At 39.7% G+C, this 13,015-nt stretch overlaps 1 protein-coding gene across 14 annotated transcripts in view; it reads right to left on the reverse strand.

Moving 5' to 3' along the window:
* Positions 1–13,015, reverse strand: part of DLG1 (discs large MAGUK scaffold protein 1) — a 344,209-nt gene that overhangs the window by 310,900 nt on the left and 20,294 nt on the right. For all 14 annotated transcript variants that reach the window (XM_039489073.1, XM_039489067.1, XM_039489063.1 and 11 more), the window contains exon 3: positions 11,198–11,364. In XM_039489073.1, coding sequence (XP_039345007.1) covers positions 11,198–11,364 — 167 coding nt within the window. The remainder of the gene's footprint in view (positions 1–11,197; positions 11,365–13,015) is intronic.

Genomic DNA, 13,015 nt, shown 5'->3' on the forward strand with positions numbered 1-13,015 from the left:
CAGTCAACCTACCACAGTGAAGACACCACGATAAGTAGATCTAAGTACATCAACTTGATCTACGTTATTCACGTAGCTGAAGTTGCATAACTTAGATCGATCCCTCCTCTCCCCCCGCCACCCACCCTCCCCCATGTAGACCAGGCCTTAGAAGCCAACTGCAGCCATAGGAGACTCTCATAAGCCCAGCCAAGTACCGAACAGGCAAGCAGAAAAACTGTTTCAAGAGAGGGCCCTGGTTGGCTCTTCACTACAGTGATATACAAACACAAGTAATTCTTCAGAAGTCAGTAGAGTTACTTGGGATTTATAACAATGTATTCAAGATGAAAATCTGGCCCAGGATGACATGACTAAGTGGGTAAATCAGTCCTCAACTTCTCATTTGAAAAATTGCTGTCTCACTCTTCTGAGTGACTAGAGAAAGGATAGTAAATCCTTGCCTGAGAGAACTAAAGTTCAAAACAAATGATCTCTGTTAAAAGAGCTAGTGTGTGTATCCAAATATATTGTTAGTTACTATGCAAAAATATTCTTACCAAATTCTTTATTAAGTATAGTAAAATAAAATAAACATATGGAAACTAATATCCAAGTAAAGGAATGAAAAGCTTATGTTTCCTATCATTCTACCTTATTAAACAATCTAAATGAAAGAACAATGGCAGAAATGCACCAACTGTGAATTTAATTAATCAAACTTGGGACTTTACACCAGTATGCGTTTTATTTTTGACAATACTGAGCTCAGTTAGACATCAAAAGGAAAGGCATCTGGTGAAAGATGATGCGACTTCACCCACTCTAGTTGTCAAGGTTGAATCCTTTGAACACAACTGTATAAAGAGAATTAGCCTAAATCGTTAGAAGTTGCACTTCTTACTGTCTATCAAAAAGACTCATAGGCATCCCTATTCATTGTCTTTAAAAAAGGCTGTCACCAGTAAACCAGAATATTTTCCTTAAAAAGATATAAAATATTATTCCAGTTTCTCAGAGAGAGACTTCCTGTACCACTTATACTACTACTTATGCATTAATTATTTAGGTTGGTCCAAATAATCAGATGTTGCTGTAGATAGCAGCTTTTAAAAATAAAAAAACACTTCAAACAACATGAAGTCATTATTAAAATATATATTTGTTTACAGGCAAAAGAGCAGAGCAATAGCTTGCCATGCCCATAAAAATGTTTCCAAAAACTAGTTCCACTTTCTCCACTTACATGCACATAGTGACACTGCATTCAATTTAGACAATCAGAATATTTAGGTTTAGCAATTTACAACTTGCTGTATTAGAAATGATTGCCAAGCATAGAGCATTACTTTAGTACCTCATGGATAACAACAAACTATCTGCAGGTCTATCTCACAGAAGCTAGGATGCCAAAATTACAGGACATTTTTTAAAATCAATAATCACTAATAATACTTTCTCAGACTAAGACAACCATTTAAATAGGAAAAAAGATTAAACGTGTTCTGGGAAAGTTTATATGAATAAATCAAAATGTTATAAATATAACAGAAGAAATTGCTGTTATTTTAATGTATACAGAATTTTAAAAAAAAATTGAAATAGAAAATCTTGCTGCTGAATGATAAGAAATGCATCAGTTAAAAAAAAATATCAGTGCCACAAAATACTGCCATAATTAGCTCTTAAAAACATGGTATTTACAAACAGTACTATATGCTAATCTTAACTATAGGATTTAATCCAGCAAAAGAATTGAAATTAAAAATCAAACTACAGAAAGCTGTGACGATATTTCCATTATGATTAGACAAAAAAAATATTTACAATATGATTAGAAGGACCCAAAAAAAAATCTTGTTAACAACTAGTTCAAAGACTTTAGCATCTTACCTTGGTTGTTACAATACATAAGCAGTCCATCGTTTCAGCATAACAGCTATTTTTCTAGACATGAAAGTAGTTTATTACAAATCTATTGTAACTAACCACTGACTAACAAAGAACTCAGGACTGAGATAAGGTGGCTCACTCGAGGTCAAAGCAGAAGAACTTATGGCAGGTTCTCTCCTGGATCCACTCAGAGATAGAAACACCAGCTACAATAAAAAACATTCTAAGTGTCCTAAAGCAGTCAAACTCATTTACTTTGATTATCTGTATCTGAAGAGCTTGAATTTATCCCTGAACTAAAGACACAGAAGATGTTAGAGTTTATTCCATACCAGTTAACTGTTTCCTCATATGCTGTTTTATTAATCCCTCCTCTCGCAAGATTGCTTAACACATGAGGTTCACAGGGAGTCATTTGATTAAATGCCATGCAAAATGGTTTTCTAGTGTACAAGGTCTGAAACTGGTTTTCCCTAGCTGGTCACAAATTCTTTTTTAAAAAATAATATCTTCCTCCCAAAAAAGAAAAAATTGTAACTGCAAGCAAAGATTTTTCCCATCAAACCATTTCAGTGTCTGCAGACTGCACAATAATTGACTTTCTTAGGCAGTAATGAATGGAATAGTCCATGTAGAATTTTAGAAGAGGGGAGCAGGGAAACAAACTCAAGCAACTTGCAAAGGGAAAAGACAGTCTTTACTAGAGAAGTGTAATTTTAGAAAAAAATAGATATATTCATGTTTAGAAATTTCAGACTTTTAGCCTCCAGGAAAACCAAACTGCATCATCTTTTGGACATGTAATAATGCAGTGAAACACTAACTTAGAAATACCACACATTGGTGACAATTAAAAAGGAAATCACCACCTTGTTTTGGAGTCCTATTTAAGATAAAAAATAGATACCTATAAAAATGGTTTCTTCTAATACACACTTTCAGCTCACTCTGTTGTGGTTCAGACAGCTTCTTCCTCTGACTAGACTGCCAGTTATATTAACAAAAATGACCATGTTGAAACATATACAAACTACTAAGCAATTAGGAATTATAACCTACTTAAGGAAATATATTTCACATCGTTCAGTTTTAGAATTAAATTTATAAACATACTGAATTGATTCTCAATACGTACTCATCCCACTAAACAACATACAGACATTACAACTGTGATTGTATCCAGAACCTACAAGCTCTCCCCTAAGTTTATATACTAAACATAAGTTCTAGAAACCAAGTCTGAATTGGTTTGTATCGCATATCATATAAATTACATAATTCCAATAGATCTCTTCCCTCTCTAAACTTTAGTCCCTCATCAGTACTAGTCTCTACAATACATTTTCAAGCACTTTGTAGTTTATAGATCATCTGAGGGATTCTACTAATTACCATGGAAAGCTGTTCCAAAGGCTAGTAGCTCTCTTTTAGGAAGTTTTTCCTGATACCCATTCTATGTTTATCTACAAGTGGTAATGACTAAGGGCTCAACTCATCACACAGACCAACACTCTCATTGTCGGAAAAGGTTGAACCATTTTGACTGAAAACTTTAATATAAGAAAACCTAAGAAAGAAAATCAGCATGGCAAGTTTCAGATGAAATGGTAAAAGTTGGCACAGTTATAAGCAACTGGAAAAGGGTGTTATAATGGAGAATACTTGGCAACCTATGATGCATTAGTAATAGTAATAATTGGAGATATACCAATCTCCTAGAACTGGAAGGGACCTTGAAAGGTCATCGAGTCCAGCCCCCTGCCTACACTAGCAGGACCAATTTTTTTTTTTTTTTTTTTTTGCCCCAGATCCCTAAGTGACCCTCTCAAGGATTGAACTCACAACCCTGGGTTTAGCAGGCCAATGCTCAAACCACTGAGCTACCCCCCCCCCTTCATTTATTCATTTATTGATGAGTAAATGGGGGCTGATGGACCCATCAAGGGTCTCATTTTCAGTAACTCTCTCTGTGTTCAAATGTACACTTATTTTACACACAAATAAAGGTGCTATTCGTGGTTAGAGGGTGCCTAGACATGTGTGGCTGCTAATTAAGGATTTATATACTGAACATTTGGCATTATGGGTCTGACCCGAAGCCCACTGAATTCAACTGAAAGATGCCTATAGACTTCAGTGGGCTTTGGATTAGGCCCTGCGTGTACACAACAGGTGCACATATGTGAACAAACAAACAGAGCCTGCATTTTAGTAGTTAAGGTAGGCACATAAGTGATCTGGTCAAGGGTACAAAGCAAGTTAGTAGCAGAACAAGAAAGAACTCAGGGGTCTAATTCTCCGAGGCCTGACCAACCTGATTGCATTCTATGACGTGATAACTGGCTCTGTGGATATGGGGAAAGCAATGGATATGATATATCTTGACTTTAGCAAAGCTTTTGATACAGTCGCCAACAGTATTCTTGCCAGCGAACTAAAATAGTATGGATGAATAGACAATAAGGCGGATAGAAAGCTGGCTAGATTGTCAGGCACAACGGGTAGCGATCAATGGCTCGATGTCTATAAGTTGGGAGCCGGTATCAAGCATAGGTGCCCAAGGGGTCCGTCCTGGGGCCGGTTTTCTTCAACATCTTTATCAACGATCTAGATGATGGGATGAATTGCACCCTCAGCAAGATAACACTAAGCTGAGGAGAGAAGTAGATACACTGGAGGGTAAGGATAGGGTCCAGAATGACCTAGACAAATTGGAAGATTGGGCCAAAAGAAATCTGATGAGGTTCAACAAGGACAAGTGCAGAGTCCTGCACTTACGAAGGAAGAATCCCATGCACTGCTACAGGCTGGGGACCAACTGGCTAAGCAGCAGTTCTGCAGAAAAGGACCTGGGGATTACAGTGGATGAGAAGTTGGATATGAGTCAACAGTGAGCCCTCATTGCCAAGAAGGCCAACTGCATATTGGGCTGTATTAGTAGGAGCATTGCCAGCAGATAGAAGGAAGTGATTATTCCCCTGTATTCGGCACTGGTAAGGGCACACCTGGAGTATTGTGTCCAGTTTTGGTCCCCCCCCGCCCCCCCCACTACAGAAGGGATATGGACAAATTGGAGAGAGTCCAGCAGAGGGCAACAAAAATCATCAGGGGGCTGGAGCACATGACTTACGGGGAGAGGCTGAGGGAACTGGGCTTATTAGGTCTGCAGAAAAGAAGAGTGAGGGGGGATTTGATAGCAGCCTTCAATTAACCTAAAGGGTGGTTCCAAAGAGGATGGAGCTAGGCTGTTCTCAGTGGTGGCAGATGACAGAACAAGAAGCAATGGTCTCAAGTTGCAGTGGGGGAGATCTAGGTTGGATATTAGGAAAAACTATTTCACTAGGAGGGTGGTGAAGCACTGGAATGGGTTACCTAGGGAGGTGGTGGAATCTCCATCCTTATAAGTTTTTAAGGCCAGGCTTGACAAAGCCCTGGCTGGGATGATTTAGTTGGTGTTGGTCCTGCTTTGAACAGGGGATTGGACTAGATGACCTCCTGAGGTCTCTTCCAAGCCTAATATTCTATGATTCATTCCACGACTGTAAGTACTAGACAGAACTCAATCCAAATGTCAGTCTGAAGATAAAAGGATATCAATGGAGGGATAAACCTTCTAAAACTTAATTATCTTTAGATGCCAAGTTTAGAAGACTATCTGAAGGAAAGAAGACATGTTGACCAAATTCTATGTCGTCTGTCAAAATAAGTATTATACACTTCTATATAAGGCTTTCATTAGAAGGCTGCTATCAAAATGCAAGCAAGGACATAAGATCATCCTAATCACCAGCCATCATCTTAGGCAGACATTTATGTATTCAAGAAAGATCAAGCAATGCAAGAGACTAATAAAATTAACAGTTAAATTTGAATCCATAAGGACAAAAGGGAAATGCGCCAGCTCCATTTCAAAGGCCAGAAAGCAAATGAATAACTTGGACTTTTTCATCATTTATTACCGACATGAAAAAATACAAATAAAACCTTTGTAGTGAGTTAAAATTACATCAGGATACAAAACCTTAAAATCATGGATGTCAGAAGTTAAGGGAAAAAGCATCATGCATTCCTTACCACTTCCTCATTGTCTACAATGTGGTCAACAATACAGCAGTTGGGAATATTTTAATGTAATGTTTCTTCCAATCAAAAAAAGTCAATTAATCTAAACCAAAAATTTTCAAAGAAACGTACCAGTGTCTATAAAACTTTTGCAGGGAAAGTTTCTCAGAAGTTTCTCAAAACCAGAGGTAGAGAGACACCCAGCCCAAAATAGCCTAGTAGTTAGGGCACTTATCTGGAATGTAGGAGACCCAGATTCAAATCCCTGCTCTGCCTGATTCATAGGGGAGCAACAAGGAGAGGTTTTTGGGAAAAAAAAAAAAACAATCTGTGGGGAAAGGCTGAAAGAACTGGGCATGTTTAGTCTATAGCAGGGGTCCCCAACACGGTGCCTGCGGGCGCCATGGCGCCCGCTGGGGCATCCATGCACACCCGCCTACTGGCCGCCAAACAAGCAGCTGCTGAAATGCCGCCGAGAAGCAGCAATGTCAAGAAGCGCTACCACCGAAATCCCGCCGAAATCCAGCTGCTTGTCCGGCGGCCATGGTCCTCAGTGGCTAGTCGTCTGGCACCCGCCCCACAGAAAAGGTTGGGGACCACTGGTCTATAGAAAAGAAGGCTGAAGGGGGAACAAAAACAGTCTTCAAACATGCAAGTTTGTTATAAAGGGGACAGCGATCAATTGTTCTCCATGTCCTATTTGGGTATAACACAAATTATTGGAAAATAGATCCTGTCAAACTAAATTTTTTTAAATTAGATTATAAATTTGGTTGATGAAAGTAACAGTGTCAATGTAATAAGACTTCTGTAAAGCATCTGACTTGGTACCATATGACAATTTGATAAAAAAACTAGAATGATAACATAGCACACATTAAATGAACTAAAAACTGGCTGATAAATTTACAATTACATTTTGATAACTGCCAGGTTAAAAAAAAAATGCATATCTTATCAACTCTAACCAGATTACTGCCCAAATGGTTTTGTGACAGGTTAAGGGACTTGCTCCAACACTCTGGTGCTCACTCCTTTTAAGGGGTATAAACCCAAAGGGGTTTTATGAAATTTGCACACACACACACACCCCAACCCCCTGCAGCAGTTTCTCAGATCCCATCTTCCCCCTCTAAGGCTTCCTCCAGGACACATTTCCCTATGCATCCTAGAGCAGGATTTATCCCTTGCTTAACTGCAACTTCCTTGCAGCCAGCAACCTGGACAGTCTCCTACAGTCGGACAAAACATTCCCCTCCCATGAGGGAACAGCCACCGGACAGAAGCTGGTTCTACCCACCCCCACCCCTTGTGGAGCATTGCTTTGCCCAGTCTCTCTGATCAGAGCTTCTTGGGGGTACCAGGGCTTCGGTACCAGCGGCAGCTGGAGAATTGGCTGTACCCACTGTGGGACAAGAATCAGCTCTATGAGGTGACTTGCCCTTCTTTCTAGAACATCTAGAGATGCTATCTTGTTTTGATGGTTTCATCTCTGGAACTGCCCCTGTAGCTCCAGAAGTCACTGGAGCGGCCTAAGAGGCTGAGACCAACATACCAGGTGGGGCGGAAGGAATAGGGAGCATTCTATTAAGAGAAGCTTCAATTTAGCCTCTCTATCTTTGTGGGACCTACCTTTGAACCCCAAGCAGACTTTACACTTTGATGGTAAATGAGTTTCTCCAAGATATCAGAGACAACTTGAGTGCCCATCACTACGAGGAAAAGACCTGTGGCAGTTATGATAAGGCTGGAACTCCAGAGTCTTAGGCATAATCCAGGGAACTGCCAGAGACCAAAGGGCAAGAAATTTGGGGGCAAACCCCCTAGCACAAAATATGCTACAACTAAGAAAAAAAATTACTAGAAAATAAAAACTATAATAAACAAAACAAAACAACCAAGGCAGAAAGTAGGTTGAAAGCAGCAAAAAACAATTGCTCCGTCTCAAACCACAGGCAGTCAAGAAGAAACTGAAGTGGTGGCAGGTCCACGCCTCCTCATACCCCTTCACATGGGAGCACAAGGCACTGCTTGACACAGATCTGCAGACACTGCTATTTACAATCTCCAGTCAAAAGTGCACACGCACAAACACATGCTATGGTGGAGCACCCATAAGGATACACACTCAAAGAACAACCAAGGTGTTGATGTTAGCCTGTAAAACCAGACTGGGCAACTCACTTAGGCTGGTCTACACTTAAAGTTTAAGCTGACATAGCTATGTTGGTTAAGGGTGAGAAAAACCCACATCCCTGACTGATGTTGCTATGCTGACCTAACCACCAGTGCAGATAAAGCTGGACTGAAAGAAGAATGCTTCCTTCAATCCAGCTACCATCCCTCAGGGAGGTGATGTACCTAAACCAATGGAAAAAACCCTTCTGTCAGTATAGGTTGCATCTACACTACGGGATTATACCAGCACAGCTATAGCCCTATATCTTTGCTGATATAGTACACATAGCTTAGGGCAGTAGTCTCCAAACTTTTTTGATCACGCATCCCATCAGTAAAATTTTTGAGCACGCACCCCCTGCCGCGCCAGCACTACCCTTTTTGCCAAAGGAAAAAAAAAAAAAAAGGCCGCTCGGACTCTTGCCCGAACTGAAGACAAAGCAAAAAAAAATGATGCGACTCCACTGTAGAGAGACAAACGTGATGTGTAGGAGATCGTCTAGATGTCTTACAACTCTAGTTTTGCCATTTCAATCACTTTTGTTAAAAATTAAAGGTTCGTTGCTCTAATTCCTAGAATCATATCTTTAAAAATACACTAGATATGTACAACATTTGCTACTTTGGATAAAACATAGAACCCCAGAATGAGGATTTTCAACACAAACCACACTCTTTAAAAGTGATAAACTTAAAAATTTTAACAAGGGAAGAATTCTAACTCCCCCATGAGTCACAATATCCTAATGTTAGCAATTTTCACTGTCACATGGGAAAAAGTTATTTCAAGACTGAGATATTTCAAAGCCACCTAAGAAGTTTGGTCCTCAAATTTCCTTTAAAATTAATGTGAATTGGATATCCAAAGCTCCTGTATGGCTTTGAAGACACCTCAGAGAAAAGGGCTGGAATTAATGTAGAGGCTGCACACTCAGCTCCTGTACTAGGAGGGAATGAACTGCTCAGCTTGACTCAGCCAATTGGACCTTTCTCCATTCCTTGATAAGGGTAGCAGCATATTCTCAAGCAAAACATTTCAATGGACTGAAATGCTGATAGATAGGATCCAGTGGTGGTAACATGTTCTACGTATGACTAGATCTGATCTCAAGTTTGTATGGCTAGGTGTGGCGATTCTGAACTCATTAGTTAACATAACATAAGAATGGCCGTACCAGGTCAGACCAAAGGTCCATCTAGCCCAGTATCTGTCTACCGACAGTGGCCAATGCCAGGTGCCCCAGAGGGAGTGAACCTAACAGGCAATGACCAAGTGATCTCTCTCCTGCCATCCATCTCCATCCTCTGACGAACAGAGGCTAGGGACACCATTCTTACCCATCCTAGCAAATAGCCATTTATGGACTTAGCCACCATGAATTTATCCAGTCCCCTTTTAAACATTGTTATAGTCCTAGCCTTCACAACCTCCTCAGGTAAGGAGTTCCACAAGTTGACTGTGCGCTGCGTGAAGAAGAACTTCCTTTTATTTGTTTTAAACCTGCTGCCTATTAATTTCATTTGGTGACCCCTAGTTCTTGTATTATGGGAATAAGTAAATAACTTTTCCTTATCCACTTTCTCAACATCACTCATGATTTTATATACCTCTATCATATCCCCCCGTAGTCTTCTCTTTTCCAAGCTGAAGAGTCCTAGCCTCTTTAATCTTTCCTCGTATGGGACCCTCTCCGAACCCCTAATCATTTTAGTTGCCCTTTTCTGAACCTTTTCTAGTGCTAGAATATCTTCTTTGAGGTGAGGAGACCACATCTGTACACAGTATTCGAGATGTGGGCGTATCATGGATTTATATAAGGGCAATAATATATTCTCAGTCTTATTTTCTATCCCCTTTTTAATGATTCCTAACATCCTGTTTGCTTTTTTGACCGCCTCTGCACACTGCGTGGACATCTTCAGAGAACTATCCACGATGACTCCAAGATCTTTTTCCTGACTCGTTGTAGCTAAATTAGCCCCCATCATGTTGTATGTATAGTTGGGGTTATTTTTTCCAATGTGCATTACTTTACATTTATCCACATTAAATTTCATTTGCCATTTTGTTGCCCAATCACTTAGTTTTGTGAGATCTTTTTGAAGTTCTTCACAATCTGCTTTGGTCTTAACTATCTTGAGCAGTTTAGTATCATCTGCAAACTTTGCCACCTCACTGTTTACCCCTTTCTCCAGATCATTTATGAATAAATTGAATAGGATTGGTCCTAGGACTGACCCTTGCGGAACACCACTAGTTACCCCTCTCCATTCTGAGAATTTACCATTAATTCCTACCCTTTGTTCCCTGTCCTTTAACCAGTTCTCAGTCCATGAAAGGACCTTCCCTTTTATCCCATGACAGCTTAATTTACGTAAGAGCCTTTGGTGAGGGACCTTGCCAAAGGCTTTCTGGAAATCTAAGTACACTATGTCCACCGGATCCCCCTTGTCCACATGTTTGTTGACCCCTTCAAAGAACTCTAATAGATTAGTAAGACACGATTTCCCTTTACAGAAACCATGTTGACTATTGCTCAACAGTTTATGTTTTTCTATGTGTCTGACAATTTTATTCTTAACTATTGTTTCAACTAATTTGCCCAGTACCGACGTTAGACTTACCGGTCTGTAATTGCCGGGATCACCCCTAGAGCCCTTTTTAAATATTGGCGTTACATTAGCTAACTTCCAGTCATTGGGTACCGAAGCCGATTTAACATAAGAACATAAGAATGGCCGTAATTGCAAACCTTTGATTTGAGAATAAGAGCCCTGTTTAAGGATACAGTCAAGAATCTGGAGTGCATTCACCCCTTTTTGTTTAGTAAATACTCACTCATATCCAGTATTTAAAGAAGTTATTTCTACAATAGTCCTCCTGTGACTAAGATTGTCGATGAAAAAAAGTAATACAGGAATTTTTCCCAGGAATATAAATACTTCTGACAAGAAGAGGAAGTGAGGAATAAGAACAAAAGTATACATTAGTTGATATCCTCAAACCAGCAGCAGGTTACATCTCATAAAACAGGAAATGTTTGATCAAGAACTGAGATAAATAGGACCATCATCCACACCATACCTCTATATTTGGGCTAAGGCTGCTTGGCAGTGTTTCTGATGTCACTGTTGTGCTTGGAAGGCTGGAGAAATCCCAGGTATTCACATGTTGTACTGGTTCAGATAGCTTAGAGTGATCAATACATTTTGGATTGTCCAGTAAGGTCACTTCATAAAATTCTTGAATATCTAGAAATGTAAAAATGGTTCAGAAATGAGATTTTATATTACAGTACAATTATATTAGTAGTTTCTTTTAGTAAGCTTTGAAAAATTACACAAGACTATACAACGTTTTAGTCCCATAACCAGAATAAAAACTGAGATGTAAAGCAGCATTGCCTGGGTAAAAGCAGCACATATCACTGATTGACTAATAAATACAGTACAAAGCTAACAAAAAACAAAGTTACTTACCAGTTACAGCATTTCTAATTTTAAGCTTCAATTATCTTCTTATTTTCCTTGGTAAAGGAAAAATTAAGGCTAGATAAGCCAGTTTCAAGAAAGGGACATGCTAAAAGATAATGACTCTTGTGCCAAATAAACTGGGGTTTAGGGAAAAAAACCAAATATCTCAAATATGTTTTGTGGCAGGATACAGGCAAACAGGAGCATTTTGGAGGGAGTAACTGCAGATCCTCTGACTGCAGGTACAGATAGTTGGTGAGTTATATGTTTGGTCTGTTTGTAATTTGTCTCCATAAAGGTCACGCCAGGTGAGACAGGTTTGTTTGGGTCTGTGACAATTACATGGCTGGCACCGTTGGGTCTCAGATCAGACTCAGTGTTTGACATTTGAGTGGTTAATCCCTCCCTGAGAGCAAGGAAATGGAGCAAAAGCAGCAATACTTGGTATACAAATCAGTAGCCAAGCAAACCCTTAAGCAGAATGGGGCAACAAACAGGGGACTTTCAGAGGATATTTACAGGGGGAACTGTGATTCCTTCTATTCAAGTATGGCTCTTCCACAGGTAGTGGATATGAACAACAAAACAACTTCTGTGACATGCCTTGGATTTGCTATCTTTCTTTCTGTCAGAAGTCAAGAGATTTCTGGTGCAAGATGTGCAAGGTGGTGGCAATACTAGAACAGATTCAGAAGATTGGTGCTCCAGACACCACAAGGAGAAGATCAGTGATAAAGGGACTGGAAAAGCAGTAGAAACTGAAGAGATAAGGTTGATGAGGTAATATCTTTTATTGGACCATTGGTCTCTCTAATAACTTGGGACGCACATGTCTACAACTACACTGCATAGAAACGGAAGAAGCAGACAGGCAATTTGATCAAGAGGGGAAAGAGAAACAGAAGCCATTCAACCCAGCTAGAATTATTGAATAGTTATCAAATATTCAACTAGTCATCAGTGATGAGCCCATCGCTGAAAGAACAAAAACAAAGTTACAGGGGACATACTCATCCTTGTGATATGAAGCAAGAAACTACAAAAAAGGGTTTTCAACCATCCTAAGGTGGCAAGCAGTAGTCACTGGTGAGTCCATATTAAAAAGAGCAGACAGAATTCAGCAAAGGACGCAAGGCCAACAAGATGGTGTGCTGAATCCAGACAAATTGAAATTAGGGTTTATAAACAAATAGAAGTAAGAGACACATTTTTAACAGTGAGTGTGATTAACCTGTGGAAGAAACTACCAAGGGAGGTAATTGAAACACAGGATACCATTCTGGAAGATATCCTTTAGCCTAACACAAGTCACTGGGCTCTATTTAAATCACCTGTGAAATACAGGAAGTCAGACTAGATGATTTAATAGTACCTTGTGGCCTTATACTTTATAAATTAATTACTCCTGGGGGAATTCTGCACCACTGTG

This window comes from Mauremys reevesii, linkage group 9 (genome assembly GCF_016161935.1).
Source record: "Mauremys reevesii isolate NIE-2019 linkage group 9, ASM1616193v1, whole genome shotgun sequence".
Taxonomy (NCBI): Eukaryota; Metazoa; Chordata; order Testudines; family Geoemydidae; genus Mauremys; species Mauremys reevesii.